The sequence below is a fragment of the Procambarus clarkii genome, chromosome 78 (genome assembly GCF_040958095.1).
Source record: "Procambarus clarkii isolate CNS0578487 chromosome 78, FALCON_Pclarkii_2.0, whole genome shotgun sequence".
Classification (NCBI taxonomy): domain Eukaryota; kingdom Metazoa; phylum Arthropoda; class Malacostraca; order Decapoda; family Cambaridae; genus Procambarus; species Procambarus clarkii.
In genome coordinates, this window is record NC_091227.1 from 10,916,584 (window position 1) to 10,937,139 (window position 20,556).

The 20,556-nt window shown below is 45.6% G+C and overlaps 1 protein-coding gene across 3 annotated transcripts in view; it reads right to left on the reverse strand.

Moving 5' to 3' along the window:
- LOC123746142 (salivary peroxidase/catechol oxidase) overlaps positions 1-20,556 on the reverse strand; it is an 83,300-nt gene that overhangs the window by 2,087 nt on the left and 60,657 nt on the right. For all 3 annotated transcript variants that reach the window (XM_045727440.2, XM_045727439.2, XM_069314063.1), the window contains exons 12-16: positions 14,071-14,218; positions 13,610-13,784; positions 11,527-11,679; positions 11,095-11,293; positions 3,799-3,904 (exon numbers count right to left, since the gene is read on the reverse strand). In XM_045727440.2, coding sequence (XP_045583396.2) covers positions 3,799-3,904; positions 11,095-11,293; positions 11,527-11,679; positions 13,610-13,784; positions 14,071-14,218 — 781 coding nt within the window. The remainder of the gene's footprint in view (positions 1-3,798; positions 3,905-11,094; positions 11,294-11,526; positions 11,680-13,609; positions 13,785-14,070; positions 14,219-20,556) is intronic.

Here is a 20,556-nt window from a genome sequence, read left to right on the forward strand (position 1 = left end):
ACATCAAGACCGTGAAGAACCGAAGGAGAGGCAGAGAGTTGGGCGGGCAGCCATAAGCCAGTTTAGACAGAACGTGAGAGGAATGTGCGTCTATCAGCACCCAAGGAGGTACTGGACAAGACACGCAGTAGCGTCAGCGTCTAAGAACATTCGACCGGGAGGTAAGAGATATAGGGGGCACCAACACTTCTTTTTCTTGATAGTATGTGCAGTTTGCATGAAGGGTTTGTCCTCCCGATGACTGCACGAGACTTACGCATATACGAGACAAAAATGAACCTTAAAATTAAGCAGAATCCTCATAGAGAAAGGGACTACCATAGGGCGACAAAGGGAAACGAAGAACGACCTGCCTCCGAGTAAGTCACATCACAAGTTTTAGATGTAGAGAACTTGAAGCCATGATTGGTGGCCCAGGACAACACGGCATCAATGGCAAGTTAGAGCCGACGTTGGAGGAAAAATGGCTGAAAAAACACCTGAGGGAAGGGAGGAAGTAAAACCATTAAGGACAATGAGGAAAAGAGTAGTGCTCAACACACTACCCAGGGGAACACCTTTACATTGGGAAAAGGAGGCAGAGAAAATAAGCCAGAAAGGAAGAGCGGGAGATTACCACGAAGGCCAAAAGAATGATGCTGGGGACAAAATATTATATCTCCAAGTGGTATCATAAGCCTTTTCTAAGTCAAAAAGAACAGTAACCACGGAGGACTTAACAGCAAAGGCAGAACGAATGTAGACATCCAAGTACACTAAAATGTCAGTCGCACCGCGACACTTCTGAAAGCTAAATTGAGTGAGGAAGAAGATGCGACAGTGTTCCAAGAACCACATGAGAGGGACATTGACCATACGCTCCAAGAGCTTGCAGACGCAACTTGTCAGGGCAATAGAACGAAAATTCTTAAGGGAGGATGGGAGCCGGTCGGCCGAGAGAACAGCACGCTGGACTTGTGATCCTGTGGTCCCGGGTTCGATCCCAGGCGCCGGCGAGAAACAATGGGTAGGGTTTCTTTCACCCTATGCCCCTGTTACCTAGCAGTAAAATAGGTGCCTGGGTGTTAGTCAGCTGCCACGGGCTGCTTCCTGGGGGTGGAGGCCTGGTCGAGGACCGGGCCGCGGGGACACTAAAAAGCCCCGAAATCATCTCAAGATGACCTCACGATAGGACCCAAGACTACCAGGGTACTGAATAGGAAGAACAACTGCCGCAAGCCAGTGTTTGGGGGATAGACGACGTCTCCCAAATACGATAAATATTTCAGTATGTAATCAGTAAATACTGAAAGGCACCTTGGGGGAGATGGCGAAGCATCTGATAAAGAACGCCGTGGCCGCCGCTGTTGAACCACAGAGGCACGGAGCTGACTGGAGTTGAGAGAGAGAGAGAGAGAGAGAGAGAGAGAGAGAGAGAGAGAGAGAGAGAGAGAGAGAGAGAGAGAGAGAGAGAGAGAGAGAGAGAGAGGAGAGAGAGAGAGAGAGAGAGAGAGAGAGAGAGAGAGAGAGAGAGAGAGAGAGAGAGAGAGAGAGAGAGAGAGAGAGAGAGAGAGAGAGAGAGAGAGAGAGAGAGAGAGAGAGAGAGAGAGAGAGAGAGAGAGAGAGAGAGAGAGAGAGAGAGAGAGAGAGAGAGAGAGAGAGAGAGAGAGAGAGAGAGAGAGAGAGAGAGAGAGAGAGAGAGAGAGAGAGAGAGAGAGAGAGAGAGAGAGAGAGAGAGAGAGAGAGAGAGAGAGAGAGAGAGAGAGAGAGAGAGAGAGAGAGAGAGAGAGAGAGAGAGAGAGAGAGAGAGAGAGAGAGAGAGAGAGAGAGAGAGAGAGAGAGAGAGAGAGAGAGAGAGAGAGAGAGAGAGAGAGAGAGAGAGAGAGAGAGAGAGAGAGAGAGAGAGAGAGAGAGAGAGAGAGAGAGAGAGAGAGAGAGAGAGAGAGAGAGAGAGAGAGAGAGAGAGAGAGAGAGAGAGAGAGAGAGAGAGAGAGAGAGAGAGAGAGAGAGAGAGAGAGAGAGAGAGAGACGACATCGTTATAAGAGAGCTGGAGGCGAGTGTCAAAGACCAAGTTACGAGACTCAATAACGGAGTTACAAGTAAGGCAAGTAGGAGGAAGGTGGGCACCGGGACTAATGGTAGAAAAGTGCAATCCCAATGCCGTGTAGAAAACAATAGGTAAAGAGTTATAATGAGGAAAATACCATTCAAAAAGGAAGAGATGATACCAGCTGGATTTTAGCTGGTGTAATGAAGTAAGGGCGAAGAGGTAGAACAGCTTATTGACAGAGCTCGGGTGCATGGGGGAATTGTGTAAAATCCTAGTTTGTGTCTCGGAGAGACCGCAGTATCCGAGTAAGGTCAGTAGAACTTCCGGTTACAATTCTTTTACCATGTCGTAGCTCAGTCGATTAAGGCAGCGTCTGGGATCCTCTCGGACGAAGGTTCGAACCCTCGTCACGGTCCTTGTGGATTTGTTCATTTGAATATTACATGGTAGACTCCGAACATGATTCATATGTAGGTATGAAAGAATGCAAATTGTTGATACACCAATACTCCAGTTGACTGACAATTAGGTTAGAGGCAGGACCCAAGAACTCAAGCTAGGTGAGTACACAGACTTCCAGAAAAAAGATGAGTAGGGAAGGAAGGAAGTTTGATAACAATGCTGCAATAAGACGAGAAAGAGGGATAATAATAAACACGAAAGAACAGGCGGCAACACATGGAAAACCAGTTAAAGAGAAGGGGCCATAATTCCAAGAACATTTAATATAAGTTATACAAACATTTAGAGACAGTTCAACAGTGGAAGGAGGAAACAGAACCTTATTCCTTGGTAGCATCAGTAACTAACAATTGTCACTCATCACCACAAGGGATATGAACGAAGGTGTCAACAACCGTTGCCACAAGGATTGATGTACACCTTAACAAACCTACAAGACCATACTTACACACTTACCAGGCTTATATTTAAATTCGCGAGAAACAGAAAATTACACTAAACCCATCAATGAGAAAACTGGCGAGACCTTCACACCGATCAGGCGTCCCACAGGGCTCCTGCTTGAGCCCGAAGCTCTTCAGAATTAGTGACAATAACCTACGTTAGACTTCCCATAGTGCACCTGCTGAAGTACCGTGCTCTCAACCCCCTACCCATATCAAACACCTACCCTAACCCACTCTATTTTCCTCCCTATTTTATCCTGAAAGCTCACAAACACAAGCTCACAAGCCAGTGTCTCACACACAATGCAACTCAGTGTCACAACCCCTCAAACACATGCCAAGTTAGTGTCACAACCTCTCACGCACAAACACGTCAGTGTCACAACCTCTCACGCACAAACACGTCAGTGTTACAACCTCTCACACACAAACACGTCAGTGTCACAACCTCTCACACACAAACACGTCAGTGTCACAACCTCTCACACACAAACACGTCAGTGTCACAGCCTCTCACTCACAAACCAAGCCAGTTTCACAACCTCTCACACACAAACCAAGCCAGTTTCACAACCTCTCACACACAAACAATACAAGTGTCACAAACTCACACACACAAACCAAGCCAGATGCACAACCTCTCACACACAAACCAAGCCAGATGCACAACCTCTCACACACAAACCAAGCCAGTTGCACAACCACTCACACACAAACCAAGCCAGTTGCACAACCTCTCACACACAAACCAAGCCAGTTTCACAACCTCTCACACACAAACCAAATCAGTATCACAATCCTTCACTCAAACATTACGTAAACATAAATTAGATAACAGCAGTGAGAAATAATAATCTTACAGTCGGTGAGACGTCAGCCTGAAGGCGAGGGGCTGAGAGGCTCCAATGTTAGAGTTGTCACACATGATCCTGGCCCAGGATGACCGACGGATCTGCTGCAGCTGGGCTGTAAGACAACACCTCACGATTACACTGGAGTTACTACAGGTGAGGATCACAGTGGGGTTATTATGGGTGAGGATCACGGTGGAGTTATTATAGGTGAGGATCACGGTGGGGTTATTATAGGTGAGGATCACAGTGGGGTTATTATAGGTGAGGATCACAGTGGGGTTATTATAGGTGAGGATCACAGTGGGGTTATTATAAGTGAGGATCAGGACAGTTTCATAATATATGAGTGTTGTAAATGCACATAAGAGCACATGCAGGAAAACTGTGAACAATAATATATATATATATATATATATATATATATATATATATATATATATATATATATATATATATATATATGTGAACAAGCCTGAATGGTCCCCAGGACAATATGCAACTGAAAACTCACACCCCAGAAGTGACTCGAACCCATACTCCCAGGAGCAACGCAACTGGTATGTACAAGACGCCTTAATCCACTTGACCATCACGACCGGACAAAATGAGGTGATACCCGAAGCTATTTGAACCACCCCACCGCCGGCACTCGGATAGTAATCTTGGGCATAGCATTTTACCAAATCACCTCATTCTTTGGGGCACACGTGAGGAACACAAATGCGAACAAGCCTGAATGGTCCCCAGGACAATATGCAACTGAAAACTCACACCCCAGAAGTGACTCGAACCCATACTCCCAGGAGCAACGCAACTGGTATGTACAAGACGCCTTAATCCACTTGACCATCACGACCGGACAAAATGAGGTGATAGCCGAAGCTATTTGAACCACCCCACCGCCGGCACTCGGATAGTAATCTCATTTTACCAAATCACCTCATTCTTTGGGGCACACGTGAGGAACACAAATGCGAACAAGCCTGAATGGTCCCCAGGACAATATGCAACTGAAAACTCTATTGAAAACTCAATATGCAAGAAAGTTGCATATTGTCCTGGGGACCATTCAGGCTTGTTCGCATTTGTGTTCCTCACGTGTGCCCCAAAGAATGAGGTGATTTGGTAAAATGCTATGCCCAAGATTACTCTCCGAGTGCCGGCGGTGGGGTGGTTCAAATAGCTTCGGCTATCACCTCATTTTGTCCGGTCGTGATGGTCAAGTGGATTAAGGCGTCTTGTACATACCAGTTGCGTTGCTCCTGGGAGTATGGGTTCGAGTCACTTCTGGGGTGTGAGTTTTCAGTTATATATATATATATATATATATATATATATATATATATATATATATATAGGTTTCGAAGATTTCCCACACATGAAAAACACAGTTTTTCAGAAAAAGCCTTTTTTTCCCCGTCACAGACTGACATCTATATATTATGTATATAAAAACCTGCTTGGATGTGAATGGAACGTTGTGTGAAAATGTCAAAGCAATCGGTGAAGAACTTTCGGAGATTAGCGGTTATGCACAAACGAGCATTTCCATATATATATATATATTGCCCGAAACGCTGATTTGCGTTTCTTGCCCGAAACTTTGAACTTGCCCGAAGATTTGCCCGAAGACTTGCCCGAAGATTTGAACTTGCCCGAAACGCTACGCGTACTAGTGGCTGTACAAGAATGTAACAACTCTTGTATATATCTCAAAAAAAAAAAAAAAAAAAAAAAATATATATATATATATATATATATATATGTCGTACCTAATAGCCAGAATGCACTTCTCAGCCTACTATTCAAGGCCCGATTTGCCTAATAAGCCAAGTTTTCCTGAATTAATATATTTACTATAATTTTTTTCTTATGAAATGATAAAGCAACCCTTTTCTCTATGTATGAGGTCAATTTTTTTTTATTGGAGTTAAAATTAACGTAGATATATGACCGAACCTAACCAACCCTACCTAACCTAACCTAACCTATATTTATAGGTAAGGTTAGGTTAGGTACCCAAAAAAAGCTAGGTTAGGTTAGGTTAGGTAGGTTAGGTAGACGAAAAAACATTAATTCATGAAAACTTGGCTTATTAGGCAAATCGGGCCTTGAATAGTAGACTGAGAAGTGCGTTCTGGCTATTAGGTACGACATATATATATATATATATATATATATATATATATATATATATATGTCGTACCTAGTAGCCAGAACGCACTTCTCAGCCTACTATGCAAGGCCCGATTTGCCTAATAAGCCAAGTTTTCCTGAATTAATATATTTTCTCTAACGTTTTTCTTATGAAATGATAAAGCTACCCATTTCATTATGTAAGAGGTCAATTTTTTTTTATTGGAGTTAAAATTAACGTAGATATATGACCAAACCTAACCAACCCTACCTAACCTAACCTAACCTATCTTTATAGGTTAGGTTAGGTTAGGTACCCGAAAAGTTAGGTTAGGTTAGGTTAGGTAGGTTAGGTAGTCGAAAAACAATTAATTCATGAAAACTTGGCTTATTAGGCAAATCGGGCCTTGCATACTGGGCTGAGAAGTGCGTTCTGGCTACTAGGTACGAAATATATATATATATATATATATATATATATATATATATATATATATATATATATATATATATATATATATATATATATATGTATATATATATATATATATATATATATATATATATATATATATATATATATATATATATATATGTCGTACCTAGTAGCCAGAACTCACTACTCAGCCTACTATGCAAGGCCCGATTTGCCTAATAAGCCAAGTTTTACTGAATTAATATATTTTCTCTAATTTTTTTCTTATGAAATGATAAAGCAACCCATTTCATTATGTATGAGGTCAATTTTATTTTATTGGAGTTAAAGTTAACGTAGATATATGACCGAACCTAACCAACCCTACCTAACCTAACCTAACCTATCTTTATAGGTTAGGTTAGGTTAGGTAGCCAAAAACGTTAGGTTAGGTTAGGTTAGGTAGGTTAGGTTGTCGAAAAAACATTAATTCATGAAAACTAGGCTTATTAGGCAAATCGGGCCTTGCATAGTAGGCTGAGAAGTGAGTTCTGGCTACTAGGTACGACATATATATATATATATATATATATATATATATATATATATATATATATATATATATATATATATATATATATATATATGTCGTACCTAGTAGCCAGAATGCACTTCTCGGCTTACTATGCAAGGCCCGATTTGCCTAATAAGCCAAGTTTTCCTGAATAAATATATTTTCTCAATTTTTTTTCTTATGAAATGATAAAGCTACCCATTTCATTATGTATGAGGTCAATTTTTTTTTATTGGAGTTAAAATTAACGTAGATATATGACCGAACCTAACCAACCCTACCTAACCTAACCTAACCTATCTTTATAGGTTAGGTTAGGTTAGGTAGCCAAAAAAGTTAGGTTAGGTTAGGTTAGGTAGGTTAGGTAGTCGAAAAACAATTAATTCATGAAAACTTGGCTTATTAGGCAAATCGGGCCTTGCATAGTAGGCTGAGAAGTGCGTTCTGGCTACTAGGTACGACATATATATATATATATATATATATATAATTAATTGTATATTTTGGTAGCAGTCTTTCTTAACATATGTTGTTGAATATGACCGAAGCGGTACGAATAATGATTCTAACACGAATCTTCTTAGTATTTCTTATGTTTTTCTTCAGTGTCGAGGGAAGTTGATCTCGATACACCCTGAAGATCACGGGCTGCAGGTGTAAGAGCCTCCCTGGACGTGGAGTCACTGTTCACTAATGTGCCCGTGGACGAGACTATTGGAATGATGGGCAGAGTAAATCGAGATCCGACTAGCACTCCTCTGGACATATCAGAGAACATATTAAGAAAACTGCTTGATGCTTGCCCGAGAGAGACGCCCTTCTTAAGTCCTGACGGACACGGACACATGTATAAGCAAGTGGACGGCGTTGCCATGGGCTCCGCGCTGGGTGTCTTGTTCGTGATCTTTTACATGGGTATTATTGAGCAGAGAGTTCTGGTTGGGTTAGACCTAAAACCCGCCATCTACTGCAGATATGTCGATGACATATTTGTACAACTCCCGGATACCATACGACTGTTGAAGTTGAAGGAAGCTTTCGAGCAAAGCTCAGTTTTAAACTTCACTTATGAGATGAAGAGTGAGGGTAAACTGCCCTTCTTAGATGGAGCAGGCATGGAAAGAAACGGCAGCTTTCATCATGCAGTATACACTAAGGAGACAAACATAGAGATGTGTTTTAATACTGACAGCGACTGCCCGGAGAGATACAAACAGAGTGTTGTGAACGCCTACGTCGACCGAGCTCTTAATCACAGCTCTGGGTGGAAACAGGTGCATGAGGAGTTATCGAGAATAAGGGAGATTTTGGTCAACAATGGTTTCCTCCAATAGTTATGTCGAAAACATAATAAAAAGGAAGGTAGCGAGGTGTGCAACAGGCGACGGAACAACCAGTACCGTAATACCTGTACTGCCAATAAAATTGTTCTACAGAAACTTCTTCTCCATGGCCTACAAAGCAGAGGATTAGCCCTGAAAGAGATCATTGAGAGAAACGTTACCCCAACCGGCATCAACCAAAAGATAAAACTAACAATATATTATAAGAGTAAGAAAACCGTCAACCTGCTAATGAAGAATTCTCCTGACACCAAGCAAAACGCCTTGAAAGCGACCAACGTTGTCTACGCCTTCACGTGCCCACTTGGGGATTGTCAGCCCCAACTATATCCGTATATAGGCACGATAACAACGTCCCTCTCTAAGCGATTAACAATGCACAATCAACAGGGCCCCATCAAGGAACATAATCGCCACACACAACGAGACGATCACCAGGGATATTTTGATGAACAACACCGAACGAATTGATAGATACAATGACAATAGAAGATTAGACATCAGTGAAGTGCTGCATATCAAGAACTCTAGACCAACAATCAACAACCAGTTAATACACAGTTACACTCTACCCACTTCAAGACCCCGGACCAACGCAGAAGCAGGACCGAATGACTGTGCAACAGGAACGGAAGCAGCCAAAAGAACAGAAGCTGCCAACGTGTCACACTCTATGATGATACATTTAATACCTTGTGAATATCCCCCATTTAATGCCATTCATCACTCAGACTCCCTGAGCGCCATTGAGTGCCTGCCTGTGTTAATGGAGCTCGACAGCGAACCGACCCTCGAAGAACTCAGCGAGGCCCTAAATTCCCTTGCTTCTGTTAAAGCTCCTGGAAAAGACAATATTTCTGCTGAGACCTTGAAGTGCTGCAGAGGTAGCCTGCTCATGGAGCTGCATGAAATTCTTTGCCTCTTCTAGGAAGGAGAGGTGCCACAGGACATAAGGGACGCCAACATCGTCACGCTGTATAAGAATAAAGGTGACAGGGGCGACTGCAACAATTACCGTGGAATCTCTCTTCTTAGTATTGTCGGAAAGCTGTTTGCTCGAGTCACATTGAAGAGGCTCCAAGTACTTGCAGAGAGAGTCTATCCAGAATCACAATGCGGATTCAGAGCTAACAGGTCCACCATCAATATGGTCTTTTCCCTCAGACAACTGCAGGAGAAATGCAGGGAACAGAAACAGCCACTCTTCGTAGCCTTCATAGATCTGACGAAGGCCTCCGACCTCGTCAGCAGTGATGGCCTGTTCAAGATCCTCCCCAAGATCGAATGCCCACCCAGGCTCCTCAGCATCATCACATATTTCCAAGAGAACATGAAGGGCACCGTAGTCGTTGATGGCCTAACATCAGACGCCTTTGACATCCGAAGTGGAGTAAAGCAGGGCTGCGTACTGGCTCCAACCCTATTCGGGATTTTCTTCGCAGTTATGCTGCAGCACGCCTTCGGATCTGCTACAGAAGGCATCTACCCCCGGAATAGGTCGGATGGAAAGCTCTTTAACCTCGCCAGGCTGAGAGCCAACACAAAGGTTCGGCTGAGGTGTCTGCACGACTTCCTTTTTGCTGACTAAGCAACAGTCACTGCCCAGTCAACCGAAGACCTCCAATGGCTTATGACCCGCTTCAGCGAGGCCTGTCAGGCTTTCGGACTCACCATCAGCCTGAAGAAAACACAGGTCATGGAACAAAGAGTGGACTCCCCACCTGACATCGACATCTCCGATTACAAACTGGAAATCGTCCACGACTTCGTGTACCTGGGCTCCACAATCTCTGAGTCCCTCTCTCTTGATACAGAGCTAAACAAACGCATCGGTAAGGCATCTACTACCATGTCCAGACTGACAAAGAGAGTGTGGGCCAACAATAGGCTGAATGAGTATACAAAGATCCAGGTTTAAGGAGCCTGTATCCTGAGACCTCTCCTTTATGGCAGTGAGTCTTGGATATTCCGCGCCCGTCAGGAAAGACAGCTGAATGCCTACCACATGCGCTGCCTCCGACACATCTTGGACATCACCTGGCTGGTCAAGGTGACAAACAACAACGTTCTGGGGAGAGCAAGAATCACCAGCATGTACACAATGCTGAAGTAGAGACGAATGCGCTGGCTCGGGCACGTGGTGCGAATGGGCGACGGCAGGATCCCCAAGGATCTCCTGTATGGAGAGCTGACACAGGGAAAGCGTCCAACAGGCAAACCCCAGCTACGGTACAAAGACGTATGCAAGAGGGACCTGAAAGCCATGGACGTCGGTCTTGCTATGTGGGAAACACTGGCCGCAAACTGTTCAGCCTGGGTGCAGTCTGTTCAAAGAAGTCTCTTCTCCAAGTTCGAGACTTGCCGAGAAATCGGAGGCAAAGAGACAGAGAAGGATAACCGGTAGCCAGGAAGACAGACCAGAATCGGACTTCGTTTGTGCCCAGTGTGGGATGGACTGTCACTCTCGGATCGGTCTCATCAGTCACACCAGACGCTGCTCCAGGATTGACAACCAGAGCGCAACTCCATAGTCTCCTGAGACTAAAGGATACCTACTATTAATGCCACTCATCCATATGTTACCTATTCATCCATATGATACCTAACGACCTTACCATAAGAGGATATAGCCCGATACTAAGCACGATAGTATTTGTCTTTCAGAATGTGAGGAGTGACCTTGCTAAATGCATCATTTGATGTCAAACTCAATAAAAAGTAAACAGGAACTTTAGAGATTTAATTTTTCAACTTCCTGCTTCAGTGAAGAAAAACATAAGAAATATCGAGAAGATTCATGACAGAATCATAAATTTAAAACTTTCTGTTCTTACGTTCAGTGAAGGAGCCTGGCTGTCCTCCGAGGTCGTAGAAGTAACGGTCAGCAAACTTGAGACGAGCGAACTGGTCTCCCACCACACACAGGAAGGTCCAGCCCAGGAGACTCCCGGGTATCGGAGTCTCAGAGAGACCTCCCGCAAATAAGTCAACATCATCAACGCTCTTGTAGATTCTGGCCAGTTTTTGTATGGCCTGTTGGGTAGTTGATGGCGTTGGTCCGAGTGATGATGAATAGGAAACAATATAATAATCTCATGAATCTTATGCACACAAGACAATTGAGACAAATTAAAGCAATATCAAGCAAAAGTGTCCAACTCCCGGTAAATTGCAGCAGAGAAACTTGTAGATCATTACAAGGAAAACTATGGTGTGAAGCGGGGAGGAATGTTCTGTCAGTATGATCCCTAAGAAAATGGTCTTACCTGAGGACTCATCTGGTCAGCGAAGTCGTTAAAGCTTCGGGCTCGTGGCAGACGACACGCCTCCCGCATGCTGTTGTAGGTGGCGATGCCGTGGTCCCGCCCGCGCTGCATGTTCAGACTGGGCAGGTCCAAGCCGAAGGTAAACCTGGCGGTCTGTTGGAGGAAAGTAACAGAAATTAAAGGCGTTTCTGAATAGATCAGTTGGCTTGGTCACGCCACCAGGAACATGTCTGCAACACATCCTCCTGTTTTGATAGTACTTTTTGTAACTATATGCACCATAGTACAAACATTGACGTACTAAGCAATTAGATAGTAGAATTTTGTACTATTCACTTTACAGAATCTGAAAAAGAATGAAGCTAAAAACATTTAAATATTCCTCGGCCTAGTATTGCACATTTACGTACTATATTAGGCCTCAGATAGCATGTATTAGGATTAGAAAGATTAGGGTAAGTTAGTTTAGCTTGTTTTTGCAACATAAAATCTTTTCCGGTCTGTCCAAATTCAGTATGTCTGATTTCTACTTTCTAGTCGCGTTGCATGTCGGTATATGTACTATGGTCCTCATCGTTACTCTAAGTACTACCAAAACAGGAGGATGGGCTGGTCTTCCGCTGGAGCTACAGCAATAATTAACATTTAAAATAATATTGTTGTTAGTATTGAAAAATAATTATTTTTAATATGAAATAATTATGGGTGGGTGTCCTCAGGAAGGTATCCTCAATAAGGTGTTCTCAGAAGGTGTCCTCGGGAAGATGTCACGGGGAAGACAAAGGGCAGAGCTTGGTCGAGCTCCACCAGTGACACTCCGTCACTGCTCTCTTTACTGTCGGCTCTGTACTCCCTCTCCCTGGCGATGAAGTCGGCGCTTAACCGCTGTGTACACCAGCCCCAAAACACACGGACCTTGCAGCACCTCTGGGAACTCACTAGGCACTGATTCACTGCCATGGAAGAAGATATTACAAAGGTCGACTTCACTGGCTGGGTCTGTTTTGATACAGGGCACTGTCACAGTCATTAGATCCAGTCTTCATAGGATAACCAGAGATATTAATTTCTGCCACACTTGCTCACCTCACTATTTACTATAGCATTGTTCAACATCGATACACGATTGTTCACAACCTCTTCATTGGCACAGTTAAATAAATCACTCCCTCTCCAGGGTCACAGTTAACACTCCTTGTCGGGACTGTCACTAGGCTTCGATGGTCAGTCCAGTTGCATTGACCCACCAAGATCCAAATGAAGGTACTTGCAGCTATCTCCACTGAATCTGGTATGCTATCGAGTATCTTCTTCTCTTAGCAGGTCCCTTCGTTGATGATACTCGTACGACCCTATCCAGAAAGGTCCCCCTTGGCGTCTCAATATGGTCAGAGTTCTGTTGCCTCCTAGGCTCAACTTGGCACTTAAGATCCAAATATACCGATATACAAATATACCGTGAGAGCGCCCAAGGTCACATTCCTCCTGTCTGAAGTCTAGCGAACAGTGAGCTAGAGTTCTCAGGAAGGTGTCCTCAGGAAGGTGTACTCATGAAGGTATCCTCAGGTGTCCTCAGGAAGGTGTCCTTGGGTAACTGTCCTGACGACAGGCTGGAAGTTTTTTTTAATGCATTGCATTGAGAACTGCTCTTCGAATGCAGGCCTCGGATGTAACCTCTCGCGTGAGTCACGTGTAAACTGGTATACATTCATACACAGTTTGTCACGTGGGTTTACCAGACCTGGCCATGGTTTACTTGCAACGATAAGGGGAGAGAAGACACAGTCAGAGGCCTCGTATCTTGGTCACACACCCCTATCCTAACACCCGCAACTACACCTTTGTAGTGTTCCTCTCCCTCTCCCTCTCTCTCTCTCTCTCTCTCTCTCTCTCTCTCTCTCTCTCTCTCTCTCTCTCTCTCTCTCTCTCTCTCTCTCTCGCTCTCTTTGGGACTTTAGGGGAAAAGATTAAGAGTTCTTGCTCTTTCAAGATATCGAACGAGAAGGCGTAAATTAGTTCAAAACTGTGCAAAGCATCATGAAGTCCTTATTAATAGATTGTAATTTGAGAATGGTCAGCACACCTGGAACAGATGGTTTGTGAGGTCCTGTACAACGAAGGCGTCAAACCTCTGAGAGGCAAGTTGAGTGAAGCTGCGAACAATGTCGTCCAGTCGGCCCTCAATCTGGATGAGATTAGGAGAGTTGAAGTGGTCGCGGAGCCGGACGGTGTCCACGCCGCCATTAGCAGTAAACAACCTGTACCAGCAAAGGAAGTAAAAATATCTTGGATTATGGAATATAAAAAATATATATTTTGTTCCCTGTTTGCACAAAACTTTGAAAGCAATTACTTTCAAATTATCTAAATACACTGGGAACAAGTAACGTAAAAAGCTCTTGTCATGTTTAGAATATAAATGCTTTACTTTATTTCTTTTTATAAATCGTCATATAAATTTCTCATTAAATTGCCTAATGTTTAACTTTATTAACCCTGAGTTAGTTATCCTATAGGGCGAGTAATGTTCCATATAATACTCACCGCAAGGTTCCCTGCGCCATGGAGTGACCAAACCGGTAGGCAGCCGTGGAAAATTCAATGTTCATGTTGGGGTTGATGTCGGGCCTATAGTTATTGACGTAGCCAGAGAGGCGTGGATCGATGCCGAACGATCTCATGAAATTTTCTCCTAAAATAAATTTCTATTTGTAATTGTTTTTTTTATTATTTACATTGTAATCTACAGATAACAATAAACAGGTATTACTCATTAGTATATTATATAAATATTTTTATGATGAAATACCTCTAGTCCCCCCCCTCTCTCTCTCTCTTTATCTCTTTATCTCCCTCCTCTCTCTCTCTCTCTCTCTCTCTCTCTCTCTCTCTCTCTCTCTCTCTCTCTCTCTCTCTCTCTCTCTCTCTCTCTCTCTCTCTCTCTCTCTCTTATCTCCCTCCTCTCTCTCTCTCTCTCTCTCTCTCTCTCTCTCTCTCTCTCTCTCTCTCTCTCTCTCTCTCTCTCTCTCTCTCTCTCTCTCCCTCTCTCTCTTCATCTCTCTGATCCTTGTAGTCTAACCCTATGTACCAAAAAAATGGATCAAGCATGAGGTAGAACAACAGAACACAGGTGGAGGAGAGGGACAGGACGAGTCACACATGAAAATGATTGCTCGTGCATGGAGGGAAATAAGTGGGGAATTGAAAGATATGAGGGAAACAATAATCACACTTCAGATGGAACTGAGTGAAATGCAGGAGGATATAAAAAACCCTAAAAAGAAGCCATCCTCAAACTCAGATCCAGGTAACCAACCCCCAGGTAGCAGGCAATATAGCAATGGCGGGGACCTCTACAATGGGTGCCACCTTTGCTGAAGTGCTGAGGAAGAACTCAGAAGCCATGTCAACAGTCAATAAAGTTGCAATGAAAGCAGTAACTTCTCGGGAGGCACCCCCTCCCTATCCAGTCCATTGTTGCTGTGCGGGGGCTTGGTGGGCGGCTGCTGGAGTGTGATGCTCCATGGGTCACTCCTCTGTCTTTTTGTAGCCTTATGCTCCTGTTGCTGTCTTCTCGAATTGTGCCGGATGACTTTTCCTTTTCTTTATATTTCGTTTTTCTTCCCCCCCCCCCTCCCCTCTTCTCCTTTCTCATTGTTATTTCCTTCAGACCTTTTGCCGGTTTTGATTATTCTTTTAGCCTTCTTCTGTTTTGATGCTCGGGTGTTTGAGGAGGTATACTCTCTCACCCGGAGAACTGTGGTACCCAATGTCTCGAGCGAGGGGACGCTTTAAGTGTCAAACCTCCGTTCGTCGCTGAACCCGATCTCGATGGACTGACGGTTCCTAAGGTGGCGATTGTGGGGTGCATACTCACGACGCACCCTTGGGGGGTCCCGGCAAGACCGGCAACATGTCCCTTGTTAGGTGCTCTATCCTCTAATTGTGGCTCCGTGGTGGGTGTGGGGGCACATTCCTGAATGGAAGTCTTTCCTCTCGTTTTTATGTTCAATTCTGTTTCTCTTGTACCTTCTCCGGCTCGTGGGGTGGGCAACCAAGCCCCCGAGTCGGATTATGTTGGAAGACCGGGCTCTGTAGCCCTGCTGCATTGGGCCCCGACCTTGCTCCTCCTTTGACCCTCCTGACTACTCCCATCGGCTCCCCTCCCTCCTCAGTGGTTGGGTGGAGCACAAGCCCCCAGTGGTGACCACCTCTTCCCCTGACACGGCTCAGTCTCTCATTGTGACTACTGCGTCTTTTAACCCCTCTCTCTCTAGGGGTTCTCAACGCCGTCCACTCCATGGCCACACTCGCATGATCCCTTTCCGTACTGATGCGTATCAAGCCTTGGATTCTACACCTCCTGATGATTTCTCCCTCCATAGGCACCTTGTTGATTCAGTAGATGCCTCTGTTACTTTCAACCCCCTCCCGTCTCAGTGCATGTGTCGTTGCTGCGCCTTCTCAGGATGCAGCCACCTGCTTGGCCGCCTTATCCTGCCTTGGCGAGGATAAGGCAGGAAATTCTGCCTGGGGAAATTCTGCCTCATACGTCAGACTGCGAGCAGCCGCGTCCAACAGCCTGGTTGATCAGTCCGGCAACCAGGAGGCCTGGTCGACGACCGGGCCGCGGGGACGTTAAGCCCCGGAAGCACCTCAAGGTAACCTCAAGGTTATATCTATATTCGTACTTCTGTTTGGGTCTCCAAGAACGCTCGGTTGAATGCCAGTGTTGGCACTATTCTTCTCCCACACCATGTTGCAAACGGTGTTAGGAATCTACAGAAACTGCCTCGAAGATATTCGGCATATCCTCGAAGCCCAGGGCCATTCTGTCTTCCAGGTGGACACGTTTACTCGTCTCCCTTGTGGTCGTCGCCGTCAGCCCCTTCGGGTTGTGAAGATTACCTTTGATGGTAGAACCCTTCCGCCCTCTGTCATTCTTGCTGGTGCCAGGTGCTCCATCCAGGAGTACGTTCCCTCTCCTCAGTTCTGTAATAAGTGCTGGAGGTTTGGCCATGGTGCCCTCCGATGCTCCAGTACTGTCTCTCTCTGTCCCATGTGTGGGGACGAAGGTCACTCTAAGTGGAAGTGCACTTCTCCCCAAGCTCGCTGCCTAAATTGCGGTGAGGCCCACCCTACCTTCTCCTGCACATGTGTCCATTACAAACTTGAGGCAGCCGTCTTCACCTTGAAGCACTGGGAACATTTGTCTTTTCCTATGGCAAGGCGCCAAGTTCGCCATCTCAGCCCCTTTCACTGGCGTCTTTTATGTTTGTATATTGCGCTCTTCCTCTCCTCGTCCTTCCCACCTTCCTCAGTCTCACAACCGTTTCCACGCCTTAGACCCAGATACGCCCAGTGCCTCCTTCTCTTTTCCTTTACGTTCTGTCCCGAAGGGTTCCCCTCATAGTTCTCTGTCTGGGGTTCCCCTTCTTTCAACGCAGCCTGTCATGTCTCCTGTGTCTTCTTCCTCGTCTCCCTCCGATCCTCCTTTCCATCCTTCTCCTCCGTCTCTTAGATCTCCACGCCGCCTGTCTATGCGGGCTGATGTCCATCACTCTCCCAGTGGTCATCGTGTTGTTTGCTCTCGTTCTTCTTCTCCCGTTGAGATGCTTGAGTCTGTTGTCCAGTACGTTGTTCCTGGCACGACTGTCTCTTTGAGTCAGAAGCGAAAATCTGGCTCATCTCCTTCCTCCCCAGCGGTTAAGTAGGTTTCGTTTTCTTCCTCGCCCCCTACCTTCGACTCTCTTGCTCCATCCCCTCCCGTTTCAGTGGTTGTGCCCCCTGTTCCTGCGATGGAGGTTTCTTTGACCCCCACTTCCCTCTCGGTTGCTGCCCTTGCTAAGGTGCGCGCCCCGGTTTCTGCCCCTCCTCCTCCTGCCGTCCTTGACCCTCAGTTGTCCCCCTCTCCTCCTCCTCCTCCTCCTCCTCCTCCTCCTCCTCCTCCTCCTCCTCCGGACCCTGGCTCGTCTGCCACTGGTCAGTCCTCCCACTCCCTTCCTTCCATCCTTACTCAGTTTACCCATGCCCCTTAACCCTGACTTCGCTGACCCTGATCCTGATCCTGCACTTCTTTAATGTGCTGTGTTCTTTTTTCACCTTTGTTTCTTCGTTGTTCTCTGTTGCTGTCCTTTCTCTTCTTGTCAATGTCTGTTCTTCAATGGAATATTCATGGATATTATGCCAATTTCTCCAACTACTGTTTTCACAGTTTTTGCCCTTTTGTGTCTGTCTCCAGGAGCCGATGCTTGGTGCTCGTCCTGGTCGCTTCTGTGGCTATTCCTTTCTCTTCCCCCCCGCCCCCCGGCTTTTGCTGGGGCCCATTTCTCTTCTGCTCTCTTGATTCGTTCTGATGTTCCCTTCGTCCCCTACTTTTTCCATCCCCTCTCCAATGTTCTGCTGCATGTGTCTTTGTACATAAATGGTACACGGTTTGTTCCACTTATCTCCCCCCAAATGTCCTGCTTTCCCTTCCCGATCTTAAACACCTGCTGGACTCCTTGCCGGAGCCTGTGCTCCTGCTGGGTGATTTCAATTGTCGACATACCCTCTGGGGTGATGTTCCGGCAAGCACCTGGGGTCGCCTTCTCGAACCGTTCGTCCTCTCTTCTTCCCAATCTCTTCTGAATTCTGGTGAGCCCACTCATTTGGACTCGTGGACTCGCACCCTTTCCTGTCTTGATCTTTTTCTCTGCTCGTCGTCTCTTTACTTGCATTTCACATGGCGGGTTCTTGATGACCTCCACGGCAGTGACCATTTCCCCCATCCTTGTTATCTTTTTATCTTTTCGCCCTCTGCTCTCCTTCCCTAGGTAGCAGTTTGCCAAGGCAGACTGGAAGCTATTAACCCTCCATGCTACTCTCTCCGACCTCTCCATTCTGCCTCTCCCTCGCGTCCTCCTCTTGTGGCGGACCCGTTGCAGGTTGCGACCAAACTGGGTTCCCACTTTTCTTCTGTTAGCTCTGGTTTTCATCTTCCTCAATCTTTCCTTCTTCGTAAACCTGTTCTTGAATCTCGTCCTTTAGATTTCTGCACCCATTTCAGACTTCCCTATAACGATCCCTTCTCTCTCTCTGAATTTCAGTCTGCCCTGGCCCTCTGCGGTTCTACGGCGGCGGGCTCCGATGACATTTATTATGAGATGCTTCGCCATCTCCCTCCGTGCACGTCTCAGTATTTACTGAGTCTGTATAATCGAGTCTGGGAGTCGTCGTCAGTCCCCGAGAACTGGCTCGATGCCGTTGTCCTCCCTGTTCGCAAAACCAGGGTCTCTCGGGACATCCCCTGAGGACTTCCGCCTTATTGCCCTCACAAGTTGTGTCTGCAAACTCTTTGAACGTATGGTTAACGTTCGCCTGATGTGGTTCTTAGAACACTATCACCACCTCTTCCCTTCTCAATTTGGTTTTCGCAAATGCCGCAGCACAACAGATATCCTGTGAACTTGGAGGTCTATATTCGTACTGCTTTTGCTGCAAAGACCTCCGTTTTTGCCTTTCTTTTTGACCTGGAAAAGGTTTACGACACCATCTGGCGATATCATATTCTGTCCCAAATTCATTCTTTAGCCTTTGTGGTCATCTCCCTCTCTTCCTCCAAAACTTCCTCTCTCATCGTTCCTTTTGAGTGAGGCTTGGTGCCACTCTCTCTGCCACCTTTTCAGCAATACGAGTGTGTGCCCCAGGGTAGTGTTCCAAGCACTATTCTTTTTCTAGTTGTTCTCAATGGTCTTCTTTCCTCTCTTCCTTCCTCTTTTCCTTCTGGCGTCTTTTCCGTTCTCTATGTCGACGATCTTACCCTTTGCTGTCGGGGTAATGATTCACCTCCCCTTCAATGGCAGCTTCAATTTGCGATTGATGCTGTGTCGTCTTGGGCCACCGATCATGGCTATAGGTTCTCTGTGTCTGAGACTTGTGTTATGACTTTTACTCGAAAGTATGTTGTTCTTCGTCCCTCTTTGTTGCTTTATGGTGATCCCCTTGTGTACAAGGATTACACAAAGCTTTTTGGGGTTAATCTTTGACACTCGTTTGTCTTGGTCGCCCTATATCTCTTACCTCCGAGTTGAATGTTCTAAGGCCCTTACCCTCCTTAAGGTTTTGTCCCATACTTCTTGGGGAGTGGATAGGCGCACTCTCCTCACTTTATATTCCTCTCTCGTCCTGTCTAAACTCGATTATGGTTGCCCTGCTTACTCGTCTGCTTCTCCTACTCTTCGCCGTCTTGATGTTTTGCACCATACTGGGTTGCGCTTCAGTTCTGGTGCCTTTTGTTTGACTCCCGCCCTCAGCTTGTATGTTGACACTGGCTTCCTATCTCTCCAGGACCGCCATGATCGCTACTGTCTTCACTATCTTGCGCGGTCCTTGCAACATCCTTCCTCTCACCTCTGTCGTGCTTTAAATTTTTACCCCTCCTGTGGTTCCTGTTCCTCTTCACCACCTCCATCTTTCTTTCCAGTTATCTCGCTTACAGGATTCTCTTTCAGTTCGTATAATAAGTAATATTTCTCCTCGTATTGTTCCTTCCTTGCCCCTGTGGAGAGTCCCCATTCCGAAGTTTTGTATATCCTTGACCCGCATCACTAAAGCTTTTACCCCTCCTGCGGTTCTGAAACGCACTTTTCTTCGTACTCCCGCTCCATTTCCATCTTCACCGATGGGTCTTAGTCTGTGGACGGTGAAGGATATTCTGTTGTTTTTCCTGACCGCACTTATATGTGTCGCCTTCCTCCAGAGACTAGCATCTTCACAGCAGAACTTTATGCTATTTTCTATACTCTTCGTCTCCTGATTTCTCGTTGTCAATCGTCCTTTGTAGTTGTCGTTGACTCTCGTAGTGCCCTCATGGCTCTTGGGTTCTTTAATCTGGTCCATCCAGTGGTCGTCGAGATTCAACATTGGCTGGTTCTTATTTCCAGTAAATTTAAGTCAGTTGAGTTTTGCTGGGTTTCCAGCCATATTGGTGTCTCTTTAAATGAGTGTGCGGACGCTGTCGCTAGGGAAGCTGCCACTAGAGAAGTTGTC